General features: G+C 28.6%; 1 protein-coding gene across 6 annotated transcripts in view; it reads left to right on the top strand.

The window, feature by feature from the left end:
• The window catches only part of LOC107452541 (dachshund homolog 1-like), a 194,668-nt gene that overhangs the window by 66,996 nt on the left and 100,866 nt on the right, over positions 1-26,806 (top strand). For 4 of the 6 annotated variants that reach the window (XM_043042701.2, XM_043042705.2, XM_071179321.1 and 1 more), the window contains 1 exon segment: positions 16,556-16,689. In XM_043042701.2, the coding sequence (XP_042898635.1) occupies positions 16,556-16,689 (134 nt within the window). 6 annotated transcript variants of the gene reach the window in all.

The following is a 26,806-nucleotide window of genomic DNA, read 5'->3' as shown; positions in this document are numbered from 1 at the left end:
AACAAAACCGGTGATACATCAAACTTTTTCTTACTATGGAACACAAATTTTAGCAAATAACGAATTTTAAAATGTCTTGAAAAAAGCAACAAAAAGTTATGAATATAGGCTTAAAATATAAATTCATGCAATGGTTTAAAACAAGAGAAAAAAATACATTTCAAATTTTTTTATGTTTTAAAAAACTATGAAAAAGTGGAAAAAATTGGTTTTACAAGGTGTTTAATAATAAACAATATTGTTATGTATTAGTAAATACAATGAATGCTAGCTGAAGTATATGAAGAATTTCCTCTATAAGATTAGATGTATGTTATAAATACCAAATATTAATCATGTATCATGGATATTAAAAATAATTTAGTAACCTAAAACCTTTCATTCATCTGGAAATAAGCTTCATGTTCTAATAAATGGCAGTTGTAGTGTAGTGAAAATTGTTATGTCCCAATTTTTACTATCTACCTTGTTTTTAACTATCAGAAATAAAACTCTCACTTTTGACAATTCAACTCCTTAAGCTGTATTTCGTTAATTTTGAGAATCATTTCGTTATAAAATCACGTGATTTTGTGAATAAAAAGGCGAACTCTCATATATATGACGAAAATGCTCAACTTGGTTTCTCATCGCAGTGCATTGTGGGAGATGTTAACTAAATTATCGAAACTAGAATGAAGACAGGAGAATCCGAGCTAGAAGGATGAAACATTTCTTTACTTTTTACGAAATTTGTTTCCTCAAAGAAGAGACGATAGTTATTTCATCATTTGGATGAAATGTTTGCTTCGAGATTATAAAAGGAACGGTTTCGTTTGTGTATCCCTTATTTACAGTGTACATTATTCTTCTCTGCCCATTTTTGGAAAATTTTTTGTTATTGGAAAAGTTTTATAAAAACCTCCCATATAATATTGTAAAAGTAGAAGGCTTTTAGTTTATAAATATTGTAGTTTTTTCTTCTAAACCAATCAAATAACTTTCCTTATGTAAATGTGTGCAACTTTTTAAATAATCATGTATTGAAAACCTTCAGCATTGCTGAATGAAAGTTTTGCAGTTACTACATTTATGTTTAAGGCTAATGTTTTACTCGTAAAGTTTTAAGCAAGTGTTTAAAACTCAACGCATGCAAAAAAAATGTATTCAAAAACTAAAGTCGTGTTATAATAGATTTGCTTGCTCGTGTTTTAATTTTAGAAAAATAATTAGCAAAATTATTATTACGAACAATATGTAAGGTCTAAAAAATATTTAAACATGAGCCTTAAGCAATTTTTTGAGGGTAAAAAACATGAAATAAACTTTTTTTTTTGTTGTTTGGGCTTCTAACCAATGATTTCAAAATCAACTTCATTAATTTTAATTCAGGTATTTTCACCCTTGCATGAATATTGCTGGAGAAATAAACCGATAAAACCAATAACAAGTTCTATAAGTGTCAAAAAAGCGTCTTAACAAAAGACAAACCTTGAGAATGAATAGAAAATAATTTTTGTGCTTATGCCTTAAAGGTTTAATACCGTGATTGGAATTTGAACTAAAACAATGAAGATATCAAGAATGCTATGTGAAAATTGATGGAATAGAAATTCTTTTACATCAGGGTTGATAATGACTTGAAAAAAAAGTGGAGTGAAAAAGAGAACTATTTTTTTTAAATCAATTTTTTTCCCTCTATTTCAACGAATGTTCTCTACAAGGTATCCATTGTCTATTATTCTTTCTCTAGGTACAAACATATTTCGCTTCTTTTGTTTGGCAACGATGATGACATTTGACAACTCATTTTAGGGAACAATTAGAGTTGGAGTGAGTGGAAAAGAAGGATCTCGTTTGTGTAAATTTTATCTACGAAAAAGTATTTATAAAAAGAGGAAAAACTCAATTTTTGTGATAGAATCAGAAATAAAAAAGAAAAAAAAGGAGATAGGGCGTTTTACTCAAATTAGCCTTAAGGGTTGGCGACATTATAAAGCTTTTTTTTTTGTTGTAAGTTTTGAAGTATTCTTAAGATCAGAATTCTTTTTCACAATTGTTTCAGGAATAAAAAAACGTAGTACATCGATTATGTTATATGTTTCAAAATAATTTTAGTGTTTTTTACTAAATTACAGAGGATTTTTAATATTTTTAAAAGTAAACTTGCCTTATTTTATTTAAAAATAATTAAGTTAATCCATAAAAACTATAAAATATTTTCTTTATGAAGCAATATTACAAAATGTACTGCTTAATCTAATTAAGATTCAATATTAAAAAGAATAGTATAATAATAATCGATTCGACATTACGCTTCGATTACTTATAAAAATTCAAATTAAAATAACAACGTTTTTTTCTAATAGTTAAGAATGCAAAAATAATTACTTGAATTTGTTTTTGTGTTTTTTTTAAGGAAGCAAATTTAAAGTCTACTTAAAAGATTTTGGGTTATGGATTTGATCAAATGTTAAACAAATTACACAAACTTTTTCCTTAAAAACTATATAATATTTTTTTGAGACAGTATTGTTTAACCTAAGTAAGATTTACTATTAAAATGCAATATTAATAGATTCGGCATTACTTTTTTATTACTAATAAAAATTCTAAAGTAAAAAAAAACAACAACTTTGTTTACTAAAAGTTAAGAATACGAAAAATTATGTTTTGCGTGTGTGTGCAAAAATATGTGTTTATGTTTCTTAAAGGAAATAAATTTTAAGTCTACTTAATAGATTTTGGGCTATGAATTTTGTAAATGTCAAACAAATTACACAAACTTTTCATAATTCGTATTATTTTTTTTGTAAAAAAAAGCTCAAAAAAATTTTAAAAAAACTTTTAACTTTTGAAATTGTTTTCTTTTCAGAACAAAGTTTATCAGATTTTATTTCTTCCGAAAATTTTTTTTAAGATTTTATAAGCCCAAATTTTGTAAAAACACGATTTTTTTAAAAAAAACAATTTTGATATATTGCGAATAAAAATGAAATGAATAAAATTCCTATAGTACCTCAATTTCCATAAAGTATTAAAGAGACAAATATATCATTTTTATTTTAATGAATTGTATATCGAAAATAAATGTATTTTTTCTTGTAAATGTCTCTAGCAAGCGTTGAGGATACAAAAGAGTTCAAGAACAAAGCTTATACACTGATTAAAAGAATCAGTCCATGTCACTACAACAATATCAAAATAAAAGTGTGTCATTACAAGCAGCACGTATTTACACGCATAAAAGTGTATTCAATGATGCTAGGTTATGCGTGTCTGAGTCACGTGTCGACCTTCCTTTGTGAAAGGTAAAAAAAAATCCTCTAATTAAAGAGCTATTGTATTTTTTTATTTCACTTAAGCCTAAGCATCAGCACTTTGTTTTAAAACGTATATTCACTTAAATTTTCTACTCATATTTTCGGAGTTTAATGCATGATAATTATTTTTTTCAATAACAATTATTTTTTTAATAGTAATTTGAAATTCACAAAAGATCGCGCTATGAACTATTTGATATGTTTTTCTCATAGTTTATACAGATGCAGTTAAATATAACGGTATAGTTAACGTTGCATTTAACTACATGTGGTTATCAGTTGCCTATGTGGTTATCAGTTATGGTTATCAGTGTATGTGTTGATCAGATATTTATAATGTCATCAATCTACTACAAGTTCGATTATTAAAGAAGAAAAAGAAGCACTATGAATGAAACACACTTTTTTACTTTGTTATATGCAATTACTTGTTACAGTATCATGAATCTTAAATTTCGTTTTAACTTTAATGATGTTATTTACAAAGAAGTTATTTTTCTAAAAAAAAAACTCTATAGTATTCTCAATTATTCTATATCTATCTTTCGTTAATTTATAACTATTTACGCAGATTTCATACTTTATATGGTAAATTAAACCATTTATTATATTAAAAGCTTGGTAAATAAAAACTATCTATACTTTATTAGCAAACAATATTACATAATGCAGTGATTCCAACTTTATTTTCATAGTTTGTACTATAAACTGTATCATTTATTTTACTTACTCGATAAATAAAATATATTTTGATGTTATAAAGAATTATTCGTTCGAATAAGAGTCCAAATTTCATTTTAATTTCATAATAATGAACCTTTTTAGTCAATAATGTATCATATGTGTCAAAAAACAAAAAAAAATAATATTGATTGTTTTTTGAATTTCCCTACCATAACTTTAAGAAATCAACCAGAATTCTTTTTTGAAATGATAGTACTTTAACAGACATATAACACCACGCACGTAAAAAAAATTAACATTCTCACAGTAACGGCAAAAAGAGAGGTTTGCTATTTATTTAACAGATGTTATTGTGAAAATTCTCAGATAGATATTTTTACAAGACTAGAAGTCAAACAATGGTCAACAATTTAGAATTAAATTTCATCTCCCTTAGAAACATAATTATTCAGTGGCATACAAGTCTTAATGATCAAGCTGAAAAACGATATGGAATTGTTCTTGAAAAGATTTACTTTTCCCATGCAATCTCGTCTGGTAGTCTTTATTCACTATGTCATCAATTTTAAAAAGATAAATCTGATAGTGGATTATACAACACGCATTTAAGCGTTGCCTTTCAGAAAATCTATTGTGTTTAGGAAAATGATATATAATTTATTGCGGCACGTAAAATAACAGACCTAAACCCGTAAATTAACATTGTAGTAATACTTGAATTAAATCTTATATCAGGCAACGCGTTAGTTGAGTATCTTCTAGATACTTGAAAAAGTCTACATTTCCTTTTCCCATTGTTAATGATAGATAACTTTTATTTCAGAATAATTTTCTTCTTTTTATCTAGTTCTTGAATATCTTAAGCATTTGAATACATTTGGATGTATTTCTGAATCGCTTTGAAATAAGAACATACATTACTTAATTAAAAAACTTTATTTATTTTAAAAACTATGCAGATGGAACTAAACGTCGACTTGCTTCAAGCGTCTTGAGAATGAGTGACTATTTTTGAGCGCTTGAAACATGTCGACTTTTATTAACAGCTGCAGATTTTTGAAGGCAATGAAGTTTTTTAAATCAACTAATGTTCTGAAGAAAGAAGCTCAAATAAAAGAACATAAAAGTACATATAGAAATTAAATTTTATGTGGTTTATTTACGTTATTTTTTGCTTTAGGAAGTGTTATGATGTAAAAGAAACGAACCTCATAAACTTTTGATCTAATGATTCAACTTTCACGCACTAAAAAAAGTTTTAATGATTCAAGATGCACACCTTAAATACGCTTATTAATTGAGGTAAATACTTTCTTAAAGTCAGGAAACTAGAACGAATTTTTTTTATATTTTTTATGAATAAGCTTTAATTTTTTTTGACTGACGCGGATTTCTTAAGAGTATTAGCACTGCGAAAAATTTGAAAATATAATCCAAAAATTTTAACAGAAGTTCTGGCTTCTAAATTTTCAATTTTGCATATTAAGTGTTTTATCTTAAACAGGTTCATAATAAACAATTTATACAAATTAAAATGTCTTTTACACACTGTTGCAAATCTCATTTATCTTAAGATACATTTCGGCAATTAAATAATTATTTATTATTTCTTAATTATATTATTTTGTAAAATTAATTAGCAATAAAATAATATGATTGTAATAAAATTTTGTAAATGTGTTACAATTTGGAAAGAGCTAAAAAATTACCAACTGAATGATTTAAATACTGTATATTTTGGTTTTATTAAACATACTTATTGATCTTTTTTTTTNTTAACAAGAGTTATAAGGTTTCTTTAGCAAATATGTCATTACCATACATTACGGTAATTATACTAGAATTTTATCTCCATGTACCTTTTATAAGTCCAAAGGAGGGAATATTCATATTGAGAAACAGTTTAATTTTGTAACTTAAAATATTATCTGTAGTTATTAACAAGCAAATATAAGGAATACGTCTTGTTCTTCTTACTACGTCAAAATCTGGGAATAATTTGTATTGTAATGAGTTGTAGAAAGGCTTACTATGATTTTTCACGAAATAAATTAGTTATAATAACTATATTTTTTGATATAATATTTAAGCCCTACTTAATGTTTATGGTTCAGTTTTATTTGATTTTTTATTTCAAAATAGTTAATTTTCCATATTTTAAGACCATTAAGCGTACATTTATAGTCTGCTAAAATCATATTTTTAAGCTAATTTTGTTATTTATTATATTTCAATAAATAACTTTATTTAGAGCGTGTCGAAATACATAAAAAAATTCGACTTCAGTTCTAGTTTACTTGTATTTTTCGTTACATTTTTATAATTGAAATTAAATTCCAATCTTCAAGTCTTCGTCCATCGACTCTCACTATTTAAGAATAGTTTATACAGTTTTTTTCTCCTTTTCATCGGAAAAGAAACTCGAAACATTTTTTCACAGAAAAAAAATATAAGATGTTTCAAAAGAAACTTTCCACTTACTTGAAAACTTACTATTCTCCATAGAAATAGAAGCTCTGAATAAATCGTATTTGAAACAAAAACATTGATTTCCAAACCTTGTCTTTCATAAGAAAATTCATTGTAAGGTTCCTCTTATATTTATTTTTTCTCTCCACTCCCAAAAACCAACTCAATAATTTTTTATTACCATTTTTTCCCCTAGTTTTTGTTCGCGTGAATTACAGATCCTTATTGCGAGAAAGAAAAAAAAATTCTCCCTCGGATACAAATTTGAAACGAATAAAAAAAAAATAATTAAAATAAGGAAAAAGAGTATCTTCGAACACTTTAGAATTGCTGCTATTGATATACTTGCAGTTGAGTCAAATATAGAGGAAGAATTTTTAGTTATCATTTGGAGTGAATGACTGTTTTTGTTCAATTAGAAAGTGTGAGTTATAAACCTGAATCAATTGGAAGAAAAATAATGAGGGTGCGGGTATATCCTGAAGAAGAAAAAAAAATGATTTCACGGCAGCTATATCTTTTTATTTATCTTAATTTGAAAGGTATATTTCTTTTGAATATCGGTCCCCGGATTTTCGCATGTGATGAAGACAATAACGCTTTGGGAAGTTCCTTTTTTTTTTCTAAGATTAATGGAATCTAAATTAATAAGAAATAAACGGAATTTTTTTCCCTTTAAATATATTTTATTTTAAACAAACGCTGTTTGAATATAGAAAATTCAAAGACACGGTGGTGTCTTAAAATTATAGAATTTGTTTGCTTTCAATAATTTTTAAATCTTCTAACTAGAATGTTACTGTTATTTGAATTACTGTAACCTTTTATTATATAACTATAATTATTTTAATTTTTCATTATATTATTGAAGATTTTATAATTAATTGGATGTACGAAACTTTTAATACTTACCATAAATTTTGATATCATATGCTATTTTGCTGATACTTTATTAGCCTGTCATTAAAATTTATAAATATTCTACAGAAATTTTACTGTTAAAATATTTAATCATCATTTTTTTATAAGATAAAAATGAATTACGTAAATTTCGGCTTATATTTCTTTCTTTACTAAGTCAGTTTTAAAATATAGAAATTTCAAATTAAGAATTACTCTGTTTTCAAAAACTGTTTCTATTTTATACTGTTATACTTTAATTAATGATTTTTGCAGTTGGAATATTCTATATAAATCCTTTATGATCTAGGATTTGGAAAAAGTGGTTTATTATTTATAATTTTTAAGTTCTGTCTTCAATTTTAAACACGATTCTTTAAATTTAAACACTTTTTTTTTAACTTGGAATAAAAATAACTAATTATAATAGTGAGTGAGTCGTTTAAAATAATTTAAAGCAAAATCCAAGAAATATGCAAAAACATCTAAGTTTATTCCCATAAAAATCTGTTTTAAATAAATATTGTTAACTTACTTTTAATAATAACGAAATTAAATGATAGCAACTTAATTTTCCATTATTAAAACCATGACTTAGTCAAGCTTAATTCTTAATTTACCTATTATAAATCCAAATGCAATAAGAAAACATAGTTGAAATTAATGAAAGCCAAATTAAATAAATGTAAATATTTTAATTGTCTCTATGCAAAACCTAAACTTTGTCCAACAAAATTTTAATTGCCGTTTACAAACCTAAATTAAATAAATAAATATAAGCACGTTAATGGAATTCAAGAAATATAAACTGTTAAAATAAAATATAAATCGTTAGTGGAATCGAAGTTGAATAAAATTATCGTAATTTAATGTTATCGAAATCTAAAATTAATAAAATAAAATTTTAATCTGTCGTCAAAAACCTAAATTAAATAAATAAAAAAAAATATCTGAACTCTTCGAAAAAAAATCAAAACTAAATAAATAAAAGCATCTTAATTTGCTGGTTAATGCATAACATCCCATCTAAAAATATAGATAGTTCATATTCTTCAAAATAGTTTTTGATAATTTTATCACAGAAAGAAATTTATTTCAAAATGATGCCATCTTCTAAACTTCTGATACTAATTATACATGTGACCTTTTAGATTTTAAAACAAAACTTTACATGTATAATCACATGTATAATCACTTGCAAACTTCACGTAATTTGAATTTTAATTTTGTTCAAACTTTAAAATGAAATTTTGTTTAATAATTTAGTTCAATCTTTGAAATTAAGTAATTAATTTAATTAAAATTAAATTAATTTTGAAAAATCTCTAAAAATTTTTTTTTTTTTACCAATTTGCTTTTTATAAAGAATTTTTATTCTTTTACCGTGGAGGGGAGAGGATGTGAATAGGTATTCAATACCACGCAATAACAAAAAAAAAAAAAAAAAAAAAAAAAAAAAAAAAAAATCTTATTAAACATTGAATGCATTTTTTAGAGTGCGAGCAATTACCGTTCCCCCAACTCCTATAAACGTCCTTTATTCACGCAATGCAGATATGCAATTCACAACTTCATGAGTTAAGATGCAAATAACAGGGCTGCAACAGAAACAGAGTATAGAAGAGGCGCAGCTACAAATCGGAATAAGGGTGCTGAAAAAGAGGGTCGAATTAAATTGCTCTTTCCCTTTGTCCTTCCTCTGAATACAACTTGTTCTCGAGGTATTGCATTCTAAGGACTCTTTATTTTCTAAAATTTTTGTTAAGGTTATTATTGTATTATGGTATTGTTCTAAACTTTCATTACTTTAGTCAGAGCCATTTCCGGCTTGGAATCCGTATGACAACTGGAAAATTGTTTCCTGTTATCAACTTTCAGTATTTTATGATATTAAAAAAAGTTATTCCGTCTTTTTCAGTTTTCAAAACTTGGATGTTAAAATACGTGAATAGTATTTGTTCATCATGACCAAGCGTGGCTGTAGACATTTAATATAAAATTTTGCGAAATGTAGGGTAGTAAAATGTAACGAAATTGATAGAGAAAGGGGTAATTTAGAATAGGATTTAATGCATCTATACTTAGAATTCAAGTAGAAGAATAATGGGAATGTTTGTAAGTAAATATATTATCCCCTTCGAATTTAATCTTAGTTAATCGTTTGTTTAGCAGTTGAGGAAAATAATTACCATTGCTTTAGGCTGTACAAAACCTGCATTGCGGGTGCATCTTTTGCAATTCCATTCCATTAAGTTCACTGTTTTTGTATCAATCACAGCATGCGTGAGGTGGGTTTATTAATTAACTATGCATGTACCAAACTGGGACAACTAACAGTAGTATAACGTAAAACCTTCTTTCGAATCTATCTACGATAAGTTTAGTTTGACTGTGCCCTTGATTTGTATAAAAACTGTTGCTTTGCTAAGAAATGATAAGATGTAACAACAGAGCAACAAATCATCAGGAAATTTCACATGAAACATGAGAATATAGCTCTACTGAAACTTAACTTTCTTACAAAATGTGTATGGCAGTAAAGGTATTTCACGTTTGCGTGTTTTTGAGAGGCTGAAGTGTTTCCAAGATGGTTTAGAAGACGTTATAAGTCATTGCGCTCAAGTCACCCTTCTTCAAAAACGTATGAAAATATTGAAAAAGTCGGTAATTTTATTCTCTCTGATCAAAATTTCATGGCACGTGCAATAGCTGGAACTGTAGAAATTTACAAGATATGCGTAGAAATATGTGTTCCCGTAAAGACTACGTATACCAGCACATTTTACATTGTATGTCAAGACGTTTATAGCCAAGTACAACATCCCAGTGTTTGACCACCCGCCTTATTCGCCCAACCTTGCACCATGTTACTTTTATTTGATTACCAAGGTCAAATCAGTATTAAAAAGAGCATTAAATAAAATTAAATCAACAATAAATTTCAGCCCGTTGAATCTGTGGGGAAAAAACGAAGTGTGTCATGACAGATCTCACAGAATACTTCCAAGAATGTTCCGAACACTGGAAAATTCGAACACTGGAGCATTGTAGAGCTTAAAAGGGCCGTATATTGAAGTTAATAATAATAAAAAAATATATGAGTTCAAAATATATGTTTTTCAGAAAGAGTTTCGTTATTTAATAGCCACACTTCATCAGAAGTGGATACTAGTAATAGCCAGTAGTAACTAATAATTACGAGCAGAGTTAAGGTAAAAGGAAACCACCACAAATTGCGTATAACTTACTAGCCAATTTCCCAACAGAGAATTTTACGGTAAATGCAAAGTTGCGTATCTTCAAAACGCAGTAGACCAATTTTAAGTGGTAAAAAGTGTGCGTAATTTAGACGTTTATCCTCAAATGATTAATGTTCATGGTGAACAATATTTAGAAAAACGACTGTGAAAAAATCACGCAAAAATATTTGTGAAAGCCATGTATCAATTTTCAATGTGCCACGAACGAGGAAAAGCAAATGCTACAATCTCTCGTAAATCTAATGTTACCATAGATAATATGAATACAATAATTGAAGTGCTCGTAAAATCTAAGCAGCAATTTTATTGCTGCAATCAAAAGCCTTACTACATCGCATATTTCTGTTCTAGATGCATCATTCTCAGCTCAAATTTATATACACTTAAAATGCTTTCATATGAACTGATTAATAAGTGGCAATAATAAAAATTTATAGCAAGCTCCTTCCTTATTTGTCCGGAATCATGAAGCTGCTAACGCCACTTTTCGTTAGCGTATTGAAATTTAATAATTTTTAGTGATTAAAAATGTTTGAATTTTATTTTTTTAGATAAACTTTCTAAGGGAAATACTGTATGCAATTTTTTCACTTTCTTAATATTGAATGAAATATTTCTAAATTCGATATTCTGATTCTTTAAATTCGACCTGTTTTGAAAAAAAAATGAGGCCATAACTAATTAACTGTGATAGACTATTAAATGAAACAAGCAATAAATAGAACCAAAAAGAGTTATTCGCTATAAATAATAAAGCGAATTACCGTTTCTGGAGTATTTCTTAAGAATATATTCTCGAAAGAGCGCTGATAGAAGAGAAACTACTCGTTACAGCGATAGAATAGAAAACATTCTTTTCATTTTCTGGAGAGAAAGGCTTTTATTTCCAGGTTAAGACTGTCTGTCTGTCGGGCAGCCGCTTGGGATACAGGGTTAATGCTCTTTATTTGGCCGGCCAGGTTTATTAAGGTTAAAAGTGCGTTGTTTTACGATGATTTTACGCCCCTCGATGCCCGGGCAAGCGGGAACGTAAAACTTGCTTTATTACGAAACAGAAGGAGCTAAAGGCACTCTCGACAACGCCATTCGATTCCAAAGACTCCAAACCCCCCAGAAATGTTCCTTCTTCTAAGGGGTGGTAGCTACAGTGATTCATTCCGTTCGCCTTTCATGAGATCTGTTACAATTACGAGGGTTGCCTGCCTCTGAAAAAGATCCTTTTTTGTGTTTTGCTTTTCTTTAATTTACTCCCGGCTCTACTGGGTAGTAAAAGAGTCGTGAAGTCTTGGGCTGTTTTGGAGAAAAAACAATCAAATCGAACACATCCGGGCCAATTAAATGCCAAACGATCCAGAATCGTTAAAAACGGAAATGGAGTTGGGTTGTACGTCAACTTGCTGCTGAGATTTCGGGAGACTTTTATCTTTGGTGCCCAGCTATTCCGGAGAAAAGATTGGAATGAAATGAGGACTACAAAAAAGTAATGCAACCCTTTAAGGAAATATATTTTGTTTTAGGAAATAAAACCCAAACATTCTATTCGGCGGAGGCATTATTACTATTATATAGCTAATTGAACTCCCACCATGTGAAGTGGAGCAGGCCAGCTGTCGTAGGTTTACATTTTCTTCCGATTCAATCAGTGTTATGGAAAGAGTTTTGTTACTTTACGTTTAATCTGTTCCCGTAAAATACAAGACTTTGCTTTTAGCTTAACTTATAAAATACTATATTTTGAATCTTATTTTTTGTGATTTTATAGTATTCTTCTATAAAAAACAAAATGTATAGCAAAATATTTGTCTTAATACAGAAACATTCATATTCTCTTTGAAATAAAACACTAATTTTACGATTAAAATGCTTTTTGCTTCACGGAGACAAATATAGGTTTAAATTACGATAAAAAGTATCGACACTTGGGTGTAAAAAGGTCATGATAAATCGTGATATCTCTTTAAATTAAATAAGATTTCTTTTAAATATTTGTATTTTACATTTTTTAATTGTTATGTTGTAAATACAGTAAAAGTATTTGTAAAGCTACATATAGCAACTGAAGTGTTTCACGAAGAATCATATTTATAAGCTTCTTGTATGAACTTATAAGCAAAATATTTTCAGCATATTTACCCTCCCTCGTTGCCGGTATCGAAATCTAAATGACAAAATGTTCAAAGAAGAAAAGAAAAGTAAGACAATCTCCAGTCCGATTAACACAAGACCTTTTCAGGTCAGAGTTTTCTTTTGTAATGGAAACATGACTGTTTGTTCGTGATGAACAAGTTGATAGGTTTTCGTGAATGCAATAGAAATTTAACTTTTTTTTTTCATCTGCTTGTATAACCCAAGATTTAAGTAAGGTCAACATTTCTTTTGATAGAGGCTATTCATTATTTGTATTGGAGAGTTCTATCAAATTTCGTCGCTGCTTGTCCATGTTTTAAATAATGACAAGATATATTTAAAGAGAAAAAAACAGTATACATTTATTTTTGTTTTGATTTATTAATTATATGAATAGATGCATTTTATTTAAAGTTTCTTTCGTTTGAAAAATAATGTTTAAAAGTAATATATAATAAATATTGCTAAAGGTATTAACTAAACAGTAGATAAGCAAATGTTATACTTAGCGTAATTAAGCATTTATTTTATTTACCACAAATTTAAAACTTGTATATCTTTATATTTATTTTAAACAATAATTTATACAAATATAAAAAAAAAATATTATTTATATTTTTCCACTTAGGAAGATGCTAAAGTACTATAAATAGATGATTTCAATCAAGACTTTAAAAAACGCTAAATTGTCTATATTCTGTTATACGAACGATCAGTTTATAAAGTTAATCTTAGTTTCATGATACCCAGCAGTGACGTATTTTGAAGTTTTATGGCGTCTATGAGACGCCTATGTAACTTTCGAAAATAAATAAATAAAATAAATAAAATATTTTATATATGGCCATGTTGATTCAAGACTCGCTCTCTTTTTGGAGATTTTTCTCTTCCTTTTGGCGGTATTCCTTTTGGCATTCTAATACAAGCTTCTATTTATTTTAACGCTGTTTTAGGAAGCTCTGTCGCCAAGGAAAATAGAAAAACCATATTTTAAGTGTCTTACACTTGAAGCAATGCAATGATTTTAAACTATATATATAATTTGGCCGTGAAGAATTATCTGGGCATTAGAACAAACAAAATATTTCAAAAGTTATTGAACTTTTTTAAAAGTCGTCAATTTGGTGAAATTTTTCCATGTAGTTGAAAATCATCAAAATATCGTATTTTCAGTTTTTGCTGATTTTTGTGAGCCCAGGTAATGCATCATTGGAGTAAACTTTTAAACATTCAAAAATTAGACCACAAAAACTTTTCATTTTCACAAAACTGTGGCTTTCCTCCATACTGGAGTTTAGTGACATTTTCAAAATAATCTTAGACAGCGCTGGCAGTAGATAAACTAAACTTGACCTAAGAATCATGAGTGACAGTTGCAAACTCACAGCAGTTATAAATGTAGCATATTATTCGCAAAAAGGTATCATTTCATATTACTACGGAGCAACAGCCTTTAACATTTGTTGTCTAAATTAAAAAAAAAAAAAGGGCAAAACTCAAGTTTTTCAGTTTTATTGGAAAAACGTCACCGGGACACTCTGGGAAACCATTGGGATATTCTGTAATAGCTGGTATATCCAGTGTAATTTATAAACGTATTATTAATATTTTGTTCAACATAAAATGCTTGATTAAGTTCAGTTTATGTATATAAGTTACTGTAAATAGGATTTTTAAACCTAATTCATCATAAAGCTAAGCTTAAAAAAATAATAAATACCTAATGATCATTTAAAATCGATAGTTAAATGTCTTCAATGATTCAATGTAAAAAAAAAACATTAAAATTCGCTTATTTTTAGTAAAACTGGTAACATTAATACATCGTTTTTTCAAAAAATTTAAAATATTTAGATATTTACAAAAAAAGAGAACTTTTAAATATTATATGGATGGTCTATTTTTATATTCAGAATGGAAATGGGTTTTTCGTTTAGATTCCGATTTTTCAAAATCAAACCTTCCAGATGAATGGTTGTATAGAAAGACCCTTTTCCAATCTATTTTATATGAAACCTTTTTGTCATACTCTTTCTTCCTTTTTTTAAATGCATAAAAGCATGAAAGTGTAATCTCATACCTACTTTAAAATTTACGGGAAAAATATCTGCCAAAAAATTGCCGAATTTCCTCCCCCCCATTTCCTTTTAAATAAACACCTCGCACGGAAATCATGTATTCACCCCATTCTCATATGTGAATTTGTAACAGGTTTGGCCCTTGTGACGGAAGAGAAAAGAAACATCAGTTTTATTGCAAAAATATAGTGTATGCAATGGATTTGTAATAGTTGATTTGTTGGAATATTTATTCTGTTTTGAAGTTTCATTTAAATATGGATGTCAAAGATGAACACATAATAATATGATCGTAAACATTAGCTCAAAAAACTAACGACTCCTGCTTTTTTTAAATACAAATTTACCTCTTCATATCTATTATAAACATACGCATATTATTATTTGAACTCAAATCTTGAGTAAGTATCAAAAATATTATGAATCAATTGGTTTTATAAAATACTTTACACAGCCAAAAAGATAAACAGATTTAGTTTTCTGACATTTTACACCTCCGAAGGGTACATTAATATAAATTATATATAACCATGAATGAGCGAAATCAAGAGTATGTAAACTTTCACAGATGAATGTCCGAAATATTTGTTATATCTGATTTGATTATAATTTATTCGTTGATATTATAAACTATATTCGATATTTTAATCTATATTTTATCTGCTGAGGATAGATTATGTTCGGAGCACCGGTTAAATGCATACTGGGCAGTGGCACTTGACCTTAAGAAAACATTGATGTAAGGCATTCCGGGCAAATGTATACAGGCAGACAGTGGCACTCAACTAAACCTAGTATACGAGTATATTTCGGACATTTTCCAAAGCGACTATGTGATTGCCAACATCCACCAGTGGAAGAAGGATGGTTTGATGATATTGGCAGAATTACTATTTGTTTGTACAATTTCTGGCGTACGGTTCAACCAAATAGCTTTTTCATATTCATTTCGTTCTGTTTTTTTTTAATACCACCAATACATATCTAGCAACCCAGACTAAGAATTACCCCTATAGATAACATTAACACTCCGCTAGATATCTGATAAAGAAAACTTGTAGCGAACATTTATCTATTTTATACAGAATTCCAACATTTCTTAGGATAGCGTAAATGCTATCCAAAATCATTTTAAGTTAAAAAAATTTTAACTGAATGTTTTATTTAAGAGTATCGTCACACTGGTTATATAATGATGCACAAAATGCAAAATAAAAATTTAAAAAAATTACAAATATGCCTGACACTATTTGCAAAAAACTTAACTGCGTTGATAGTTTATTTAATTTTAATCATATTAAAAATTTTCTTCATTATACATAACACAGTTACAAGTGTAATAAATTATTAAAAATGAAGACAAGGAAAAGTAGACCTCAGTCCGTATGAACTAGCATACAGATTTAATGGAAAATGCATTTTTAGGTTTAAATAAAAAATGTAATACAGTAAAATAAAATGAAAATATAGGCTCGAAAATTTATTCTTAAAGTAATAGGTTGTAAAAATGAAGAAATTGAAAATTTATATTTAGAAGAAAGCCCGAGTATATGTGATAATGCTGGCTTGATTTTAACAATAATTGTACTGAAAATGTTATTCATTTATACTTTTTATCAATTTTATTTATTTAAATTGGCTTAAAATCACTATTAATGTATTAATTACTGTTTTTATTATTTTTCTAATTTATGAGAGAAATCATTTGCTCATTTTCTTTCTTTTCCTATTTAAGTAGCTCAAGGCCTGGCCGACCCCCCAAAAGAGTGTCTATGGTGAGCATGACATCTGGGGTGACTACTACAGGAATGGTGAAGAAATCTAGGCTAGATAGCGATTACCACTCCTATGAAAATGGTCATATAACAGGTAAGGAGATCCTATTTATTTTTTATAGCATTTTATTTCTCTGGTTTTATGAGTTTGCAATCAAATAGTAATAGATATAAATGTATAAGACCGAAAATTATTCAAAAACATTTTCATCATTGCATTTTCAAACGTTTTACGAAAACTCTGAAATTTTTTCTCTTATTTTTATGCAAAAGTATCATTTCAGCCTTTTTTTTTCTCCTTTTCTTTACTTGCTCAGAAATGTGTTTCTATCTTCTCTATTTTCTTTTTATTTATAAGCTTTAGAGTATTTTTCTTTTGTGTATTTAATAATAATGCTAAAATCACTGTTCTATTCTTCTTACTTGATCGGAAATGTTTTTCTAACCTCTTTATTTTGCTGTTCTTACAAACTTTTAAATAACGCGTTTTCTATACGCATAAAATGATGCTAAAGTCTCTGTTCTATTCTTTGTTTTTATCTATTTTATCACATCTATTCCTTTTCTTCTTTAAAACCTTTTAATGTGTGCTTTTATGCATATAAAATGTTTCTAAAGTATCATTTCTATTCTTCTTACTTGCTCAGAAATAAATTTCTAACCTCTTAATTCTTTTAATACATTTTTTTACAATTAAATACTTTAACACATTTAAATAATGTGTTTTTTATGCATATTAAATAAAACTGAAGTCTTTGTTCTTTTCAAATGATTCTGCTTAAATGATTTAAAAAGTAATATGATTGCCTTTTGATTTCATTCAAATGCAAGATTTTATTTAAAATTTGCAATGTGTGATTCTGATCATTGTTATCTCTTTAAACTTTGAAATTCTTTTATTCTTTACTTCATTTTTTTAAGCCATTTAAATTATCATTTGTGATACTCTGAACACAAGATCTCTTTTTAACTCGTTAAAGGATTTATATTTTAAAAATTAAAATATGTAACGTAGAATCCTTGGAATGACGATAATTATTATTAAGGACTTTAATTTGGTGTTTAAATGTCAGTTCAAAACTTCTTGTATAAGATTAATTTTTATATGCATATTAATTTCGCATATTTATAGCTGACACATACAAAAGAATTAATAAAAAAACAGCATGTTTTTGTAGTTATGCATGAAATAAAATCTATCTTTGTGGCTTTTTTGAGAAATCAATCCATAAATCATACAGACAACAGTAAAACGCACTAGAATGATCAACAAAATATAGGACATTAATGAAAAAAAATTTCATTTTTAAGATCTACTGTTGCCTTAGTTATAAGACTTCACAAATTTATCTTTTGATTAGTTCATAATAGATAGATTAGATTTCAAGATACGCTTTAATGAACTGCTTTCATGAACTAGCATGTCATTTCAAAGTTTATGAGAATGTCAAGTTCGAAATTTTCAAATTATATTCTTTAATAGATACTTAATGTTTTTAGTATCTCGGAACTCAACTCGTAACATTCATGTTTGTCAGATGTATGCTTTCAGAATACCCTATTTGTCTATTCAAGACTAAAACAACAAAAATGGCCACCAAACTCCTTTGAACGCATAATCAGACTTATTTGAATATTTTTATATTGAAGAATACCCATGTGTGGGTTCGCGTCAAAGGAGATACTTCCGATCTCATTTAATAAACAATTAAGTCAATCTTCCCGTCATCCATCGCGAATTTTTAAAATAAAACAGCAACCATTTGACACTTGACCACTTTAAAAGCATTAATTATACATAGGGTGGCAGTCTCCCCTATGAGATGAGATGGTGTACTTTGTCGCCTGTTCTATAGATGTGCCCGAAATAAAACTTCAGTATCGCATCAACTACCTCTCTTTGATGAGGAGGGCGATCTGTTGTTCGTTTAGAAAGAGTTTTAAGAGAGGATGGGGAGCGAACTGCGTCTCACGGTTAAGCTGTCCTCGTATTGCATTAATCAATCATGCGGACCAGATAATCATGATGGATTAGAGGACCAGTCAACGGTTGTGTTGTGTTTCTGCAAGCATCTTTCCTATCCTCGTCCCTAAGAAGGAACGAATGATGAAGATTGGGATGGTGTTTTGGAAATCTGCCGCCACAATTGGCTATTTATCGCTATTTACAAACATAACTTCATATTTTTCTTGAAAGAATGCATTACAATGCTATTCTTATTTCCATAGATAGCTTTCATAATCACAACATGAACTTTAGAAGTGCTACGGCCCATGATCTCCTTTATAGAAAACTCTCTTAAGCACATTACAATCTTAACGCATTTTTAATTTAAACAAAAATGGAGAATTATTTAGCTGGTTCAGTTTTATCAACTTTAATAAAATATTTTTTTAACGTGAAAGGGAAGATTGTTTTTAAATCCAGATCACCATCATTTGATATTGTAGCAACAATTTGATATGAATAACGAATTTTCTATTTTACCGAACTAGTTTAACAAAGAACACCTTCGAAATAAAATTTATAAATACAACAAATGTTTAAAGGAAATACATAACAATTTTGAAATTGTAAAAGAAATATGTAACTTTTTTAAAAAAAATTAGAGAAGTAAATCTTAACAAAAGAATCAAATGAATTTTGTTTCTTTTGTTAAGATTTCAAAAAATTGTTTTGGGTATGGGAAATTCATATATAAATCGATATCTTATATATATATGTATATCTTATATATATATTTATATCTTATATATATTTATATCTTATATATATTTATGTCTTATATATATATTTATATCTTATATATATATATATATATTTATCTAAATATCCTTTTACGTTACATGATAACAGGGCAAAAATTTCGTTCTCAAATTTATGCAATATTTATTTTTCAAACTCTTAAAAAAGGGATTAACTAAAAATGATATTATTATTTAATTGTTCTTTTTTCTTCTCATTCACTATATTAAAAATTAAGTTGTGATTTGGATTAAAAACCACTGTTATTAGTGTAAAAAATTTAGTTAATAATGAAAATTAATTAGGAATAAAGTGAAGAAAAAGATTAATATTAAATACAGAAGTGCCCTTTATCTAAAATCATAGTTTAATTAAAAATAAAGAGAAGAAAAACTAATTTTAAATAAATATATGTCTTTGATCAAAAATCAAGGTTACAAGTAAAGAAAAATTGAAGGCAAAAAATAATTCTAAGCAAACTATTAATATGCACACCTTTAATACCAGAGCTATTTTTTTGATGAACTGGGGGTATTTTCTTGGTAGAGTTATTTTATCGTTAAACTTGTTGATTCCATTAATTGTTTTATTTGTTATGATGTTTCAGTTAGTAAGTTATAAGGCATGTATTGGGAAACATTGCTTGGTTTCTTTTTTAACTTTAAGTAATTTAAACAAGAACTTACTTACAAAAGATTAGACAGCTACGCAATACTTCATTTTTTGAAATGTTATACATCTTAGCATATGTTATACATATCAATTTCAGCTTTTTAAAATGCATATTTGATGTATTCTACTGAAGAACTTGGGGCAAAATAGTGATAAGCCACGTTTTTTTTTCTTCCAAAGGTGGAATTTTGACATCATACTGTTCAGTAGTATTGTTTTTAGGTCAATATTTTACAAGTCAACGGAATTCTCACTAACTAACAACACAATACACAGAAACATCTCTGTGACTATATGAAAATCTTTTTTTTTTTTGTTGTTGCCAAAGCTGCTGTCTTAGACTATTTGGAAAATATGGCTTATCATTGTTCATCCCGTATACTTCAATTATTAGGTATTCTTTAGAATACTTATTATTTTAAATAATAATTGTTTAGTTAATTACTATTCACTATTTTTTCCCTTCATATAACCATATTAAAAAAAATTAAAAAAATAATATCTATAATAATTATTTGAATGGAAACTTCTTTGAAAACAACATACATGAATAGGTACGAAAAATAAACATAGCCTGTAATATAAATAATAAACTATTTGGCGAATACTGGCTCATCTTCTTGGCGGTTTTATCCGTCTCCTCCGAAGCAACCATAAGGTGAAAGTTGTCGACGCTTGAGCATCGTGTAGTAGGAGTCCAGCAACGATGGAGACAGAGCATCTCTAGTTGATCACCCCTCCTCTTTTGCTCTCAGTGAGGGGGAGGATATAGGTTTGACGTAACAGGCATCCCCTCTCCCCCCAACCAGCGTTTAAAGGCTAGTAGAGATTTACCCGCAACTCGATCTTCCGGATTTTAAAAGAGAGAAAGGAGCTACAGTAGAGGAGTGTGGGGGATGCTCTGATATGCCTCTTTTAATAAAAGCAAAAGTTTGAGGACAGATCCCAGATTTTGAAAGCTGCCAAGCTGATAATCTTTCCCCGATAATTCGGCAGATTTCCCAAAAGGGAGCACAAGGATTTAAAAGCCTATAGTTAAAATTTTGAGGCTAGAGCATTTTAAACGTTTATTAAAGAACGTCGCTTAGCTTCGCTTGTCGTCTTGTCTACTTTGCTTTACTTAAATTAAGGTAAGAAAATTTCGTCCGACACTGAAAAGATACTCGCAGTGGATTAAGTTTGCGTAATCGTGGGCGGCGGCGGTTGATTAAAATAAATGAGATTTTGAATGGAAAAGAAAGCAAATCGTTGTTTTAGGTGATTATGTCGAGTTATTATTACATTTTTATGTGGGGGGGGAATTTTATTGTGTTCTCAATATACAATTACGAAGCTTTTAATTCATTTATACTTCGTACTCGGAAAATAAAAATATTTCATTACATAAATAAATAACTTATTTTTTTAAAAAAAAATATGTTTATTTATTTTGGAGAGCTAATCTATTATAGTTTTATAAATATGTAGAGTTTCTGTTTTGTTTGTAAGGATCGCTAATCTAAACTAAATTATTTTTTGATATTGAATATTTCATGTAAATCTAGATCAGCGGTTCTCAAATGGTGTTACAAGAGACCCTAGGGTTCCGTGGAAGAGTGAAAAGGGTTCCGCGAGTTAGTATTTTTTGTAACCATTAATGAATTTTGAAACCTCTGATTATAGTGAAATAAAAGCTATAATTTATAATTTATGTAATCTTTCGGTTGCCTTTCTGAAATTATTTCATGTGAAATCCCAATGAAATGGAATTGACATTTTTTTAAAAAGGGAATAACAATATATTGAACAAATCATTAAAAGAACAAGCATTTATAAAATAGCTTTAGTTTTTCCTACCTCGGTTTTCAAATCAAAATAAAATAATTTTTAAAGAAAATAATTCTCTAATAAAAAAATATGTTTCCCTATTAACCATGTTCAATGCAGTTTTTATTTAAGTAAACTATAATTCGGCATTATCCATTTATTTATATACACCAAAAATAGCTAGACTAGATATTGAACAAGGACTGCAAATTTATCAGTCGGAAATAAAACTTAATTTAAGATTATTAATGATGAAACGATGAAAAAGCTTCGTTTCTCTAATTAAATATTTAAAAAATAATTTTTTTACAGATTGTAACGTTCACAATTACCTTAATAAACTTTATTTATAAAATTGAGGTTCCACCTAAAGAAGATTGATTGTCTAGGGTTCCGTTGCTGGAAAAAAAATGGGAACTGCTGATTTAGATTCTCTTTATGCGCCCATTGACTTCCTCCACGAATTCCCCCACTCCATTTTGTACAATTAACATCTACAATCTGCCAATCGATTAAATAGTAGGATAATTATATAGTTACAAAATAGTGTACATATTTTATACAATTTATATACATTTAACTAAATTTAAAAAAAAAAAGTCTAAATGAAAATCCTCATGATATACTTGATCTTTAAAAATCTCATTTTTTCTAGTTACTATATTGTGATTTTAAAATAATTAAGAATAAATATTGTTTTCTACTTTTAACTTTGTAACTCCTAACACCACTCAATCTACATTTTTCATATACATTTTCCTATATAGGACTACGCTTATCATAGGCTATGGGTACATATAACTACCAAGGATAAATGATCATAGGTTGCGAAAAAATATTATTTCGAACTAGACGAAAGAGAAAGCCATGGACTATCCAATTTTTGACCATGCCCACATAAATTTAAATTAATTATATAATAGTATTGCGGCACCATAGGATAGTTTAATAAAGTTCACTCTCAGTAGTCAAATTGATCGAATAGTTTTAATTTTCAAGTTTCTATACTTTTAACAAAGCCAATTCTAGAGATTCTGTGGTGCAAAACAGGATTCTACTAAGATATGCGGTAAGATTTTTTATTATTTTATATGATAAACCATAAAACTACTATAGCGAATGTGCCATAAAAATAATATTTTATATGGTAGATAATCCGGTGGTGTAGTCGGTAAAGGCGTCCCTAACTTTGCTTGTGAGAGCTGGGGATTGTGAGTTCGATCCTGGCCGTCGACTAAACAACCTGAGTATGTACGCAGCAAGGTTACGACCACTGACGTATCTGAGGCTTCTTTCGCTGGTCGTGATGTAGAAGTTTGGAGAAATGGGCACTGTCCACATCGTCTGACCGAGGATAAACTTATGTGGTATACATATACCATGGCCGTTGAAATATAGAGCACTGAAAAACGGGGCTAGGTGTTTGGACATGGTTGAGTAATATAGGTTGGTAATGCTCGTAAGTAACATTGCACATGCATTGTGATTCTTGATATTTCAGTTAGATATTTTTAGCTAGTAAGTACGCATATAAATTCAACAATTTTATTTTATTTTATTTATTTATCGGGTGGCGGCCATTTTGTTTCCTGAAGGAAGAAAAAAAAGAATTTTTTGCTCCTGGCTTACAGAAAAGTACGAAACAGTTTATGGTTTAAAGCTTATTCGTGGTTTTAAAACTTATAATAACCTTAAGAAAAACTTTTTTATGCATGTTAATAACTTCTCTCCGCATAACCCAATAGAGATTATGTACATGCAAGAAAATTGAAGTTATAAACGACTTAAAACAATTTTGAATCATAAATATTTCTATTAGTTTTAAATTGTTTTTCACCAGAAAATGTAATATTTTTACCACGAAAAATTAACAAATTCTTTCTTTCTTTCTTGAACATGTATTTCGTTTTCTTCATAATTAAAAAAAAAAGGCAGGAGTTTATCAAAATATTGAACAATTGATGGAATGTAAACAAAAATTGACAAGTTAAAATTCTAGTAACCCTACTGAAAAACGTGATTAAATGTGATTTATGCGATTCCTTTCAAAAATCATTCCTTCCCTCATAACTTTCTCTACGAGGGTTCATTCAAACCAAATAACATCAACTCAGAAACAATTTAAAGAAAAACAGATCCAAATCCCTAAACCGTGTTTTTGGTTCGACCTGAAATATTTCATATCCCGAGTTCTCATGACAAGCGAAACCGCGTAGGTTTGACACCACCTCTTGGCGTTCGTTGACAGTCTCCGTCGGTGGTCCTATCTCACTTGGCTATCAACGTCTTCAGTTTGGCGAACCCTTGACTTCACTTCCCAGCAGGGGTGCATACAAGGTTTGCCACAGACAGAGATACAAATCTTCGCCAAGAATATTAATTTAATTAATTAAGAAAAGACGGTTGGAGTTCGTCTACATGTCAGTTATGTGGGTGGCTTCACTCGCGTAAGAGAATTATGTTTCATTTGGAATGATGAAAGAGTGAAATTAAGCGATAAATTCGCGACTGAATAGTAATGATATATACCACTCCACTGTCAGATCATATATTTCATTCCTCTTTCAAATGTAATTTATTGCCTAAGCAGTTATTCATTTTTTTCTATCATACTTCGAACATTGAGAAAATAATTTTATATTTATGAGAAGGTCTTTGAGAAAATATTTGCAAATTATTCCATATTATGGCATAAATCGTTTCAGTCAGAATTTTTTGTGATAAGAAAAAAAATAATAACTAAATCATTTACTTTTAACGAGTTTTAATGCTATATAATGCATAAGAGTATCTAAATAATTGTTAGTTTTAATGCAATTTGGCATAGTTCTAATATTAATAAAGATTGGTACTATCAGAACTGACATTTACATTTAATGAGTTTCAAAGCAAAACCATAAAATTTCTGCGAATCAAGTTTTGTTTCATTTTTTTTTAAATGTGTACCGTGACCCATGGTGACTCAGTGAATAGTGCGCTTATCTCCGAATCAGGGGACTCGGGTTCAAATCCCAGTGATGGCGGGCTGACACCTGGTTTTCCTTCCCATGTAACGCAAATGCGGGAATTCCCTTGTCTTTCCCTACAGACTTAAACATTGGTTGTCGTGAATTCAAAATTGGGTCGGCTGTTCAACTGTGGTTATATGTATAATAATAATAATAAGTACCGTGAGCAATAATTGAATCAAAAAAATATTTTGAAAAACAACAGTTCCTTAAAAATATTTACACATTTCGTTCTTAAATAATATGTAATATAGCTCCCTCCCCCATCAATTTTGAAACCAGTTTCCCTCGTTTTGGCATAGATTCTAACAGGCTATTACAGTGTTTTCTCACCATATTTCAATTAAATGACAAATGGGGTTATTTTTTGTTCTACAATACATTTTTGCAAACTTTTGCTTCCAAACAGCTCAAGGATTTTTTAGTGCGTTAAGATCCGGAAAATTTTTCCGACCTCTCTGTAGCAGTCACTGTCTTTGTGACTAAGTTTTTCTTTTCTTTTATTCATTAATATCTTTCTTTCTTTTTAATTATGGCAAGAAGACAAATCTCGTTGGAAACTGCTATATTTAGAGGAAAATGTCTTTTTGTATTCATCCTTTCTAATATCGTCGTCTTGAAAACACCACAGGAAATTTTTTCCTAAAGTTGAATGACCCAAAAAGTTATCCTTTGTTAACATTCGCAGAATTTTCGAAGAGAAATTACCATTGTAGAATATGTCTGGCCCCGCAGTGGACTGATTGTAAAGATACGGTTTCCAGTAGAACACCGAAGTTAAACATCACTGGCTGCAGCCAGTAAGCGGTTGGATATCTTTGATCAGCCTGCGTAGGGACCGAGAGCGCGAGGTATTGGTGCTCGTTAAACTGTTCTACCGTAAACTGCTCGACTTCGTACGCAGGTTGTCGGGCTACCAAAGCAGGGCAGCCATGTCCTCTGCAGAGGATCAAAATTGCGATGACATATCTTCGGATCATCCACATTGATGTTTCCCAGACCTTAGCCAATTGCCCATTGAGCAGCTCTAGTGCGACGTAAATAAAGTACCTACCTGATATTACATACGGCACTGCATATTCAACAAATATTATAATTCAAGATTATATCTCCGAATTATCTTCAGATGTATCTATTCAAAAAAGAAAATAACATTTTTTGATAAAAAATAAATAAATAGTAACAGTGATGATATTATTATTATTATTAATAATAATAATAATAACTATTAATAATAATAATTATTAATAATAATAATTAAATGTATACAAAATTTACTTCTAAAATATGCGAAGATATAATTTAAGTAAATATAATAAAAATAAACATTAAGTAAGAAATAAAAAATAATTATATATTAAAAATGATTTATCAAAATAAATATTCTAAAAAGTCTGAAAAGATGATTTTCGATGGTAAAAGAAATTTATTACGAGAGTCAAAATTTCTAATCAACCAGAAAACGCTCTTTTTTTTAAAAAAATAATTATGATTTTCAACAATTTAATTTCGTTCCTTTGTATCTTTTGCGTCGAAATGTGTTCAAAATTTCAATAATTCCCGTTAGACGTGATATCGCAATAAATATTGTTTTTAGCTATTAGAAAATGGTTGAAACCTGCATTGTCGTCTAACATAGTTTCAGACGAGTTTTTAGATCTAATTGATTATGATCGGATTTTTATTGATGATGATTCTTATTTGAAAAAAAAAGGCGATAATTTCTGCTTGTAACGGTCAGTAAGCCATTGAAACATGCACTGGCATCAGTTATAGAGTTGCAAATGAGTTTTGAGTGCTCCAGCTAGTCGGAAAGAATTCGAATTTTTGATTGCAAGAATCAAGCTTTTTAGGCACAAAAACGATTTAATAAAAACGTAGTAATAGTGAACTAGTACATTCTTTTCTGTAAAAAGGTGTTTATAGCAAATATCATATTGTTGTTTATCATATTTGTTGTTTATCACTGAAGCTTTAAT

The sequence above is a fragment of the Parasteatoda tepidariorum genome, chromosome 4, assembly GCF_043381705.1.
Source record: "Parasteatoda tepidariorum isolate YZ-2023 chromosome 4, CAS_Ptep_4.0, whole genome shotgun sequence".
Lineage (NCBI taxonomy): Eukaryota > Metazoa > Arthropoda > Arachnida > Araneae > Theridiidae > Parasteatoda > Parasteatoda tepidariorum.
This window is presented reverse-complemented; position numbering and strand designations above follow the sequence as displayed.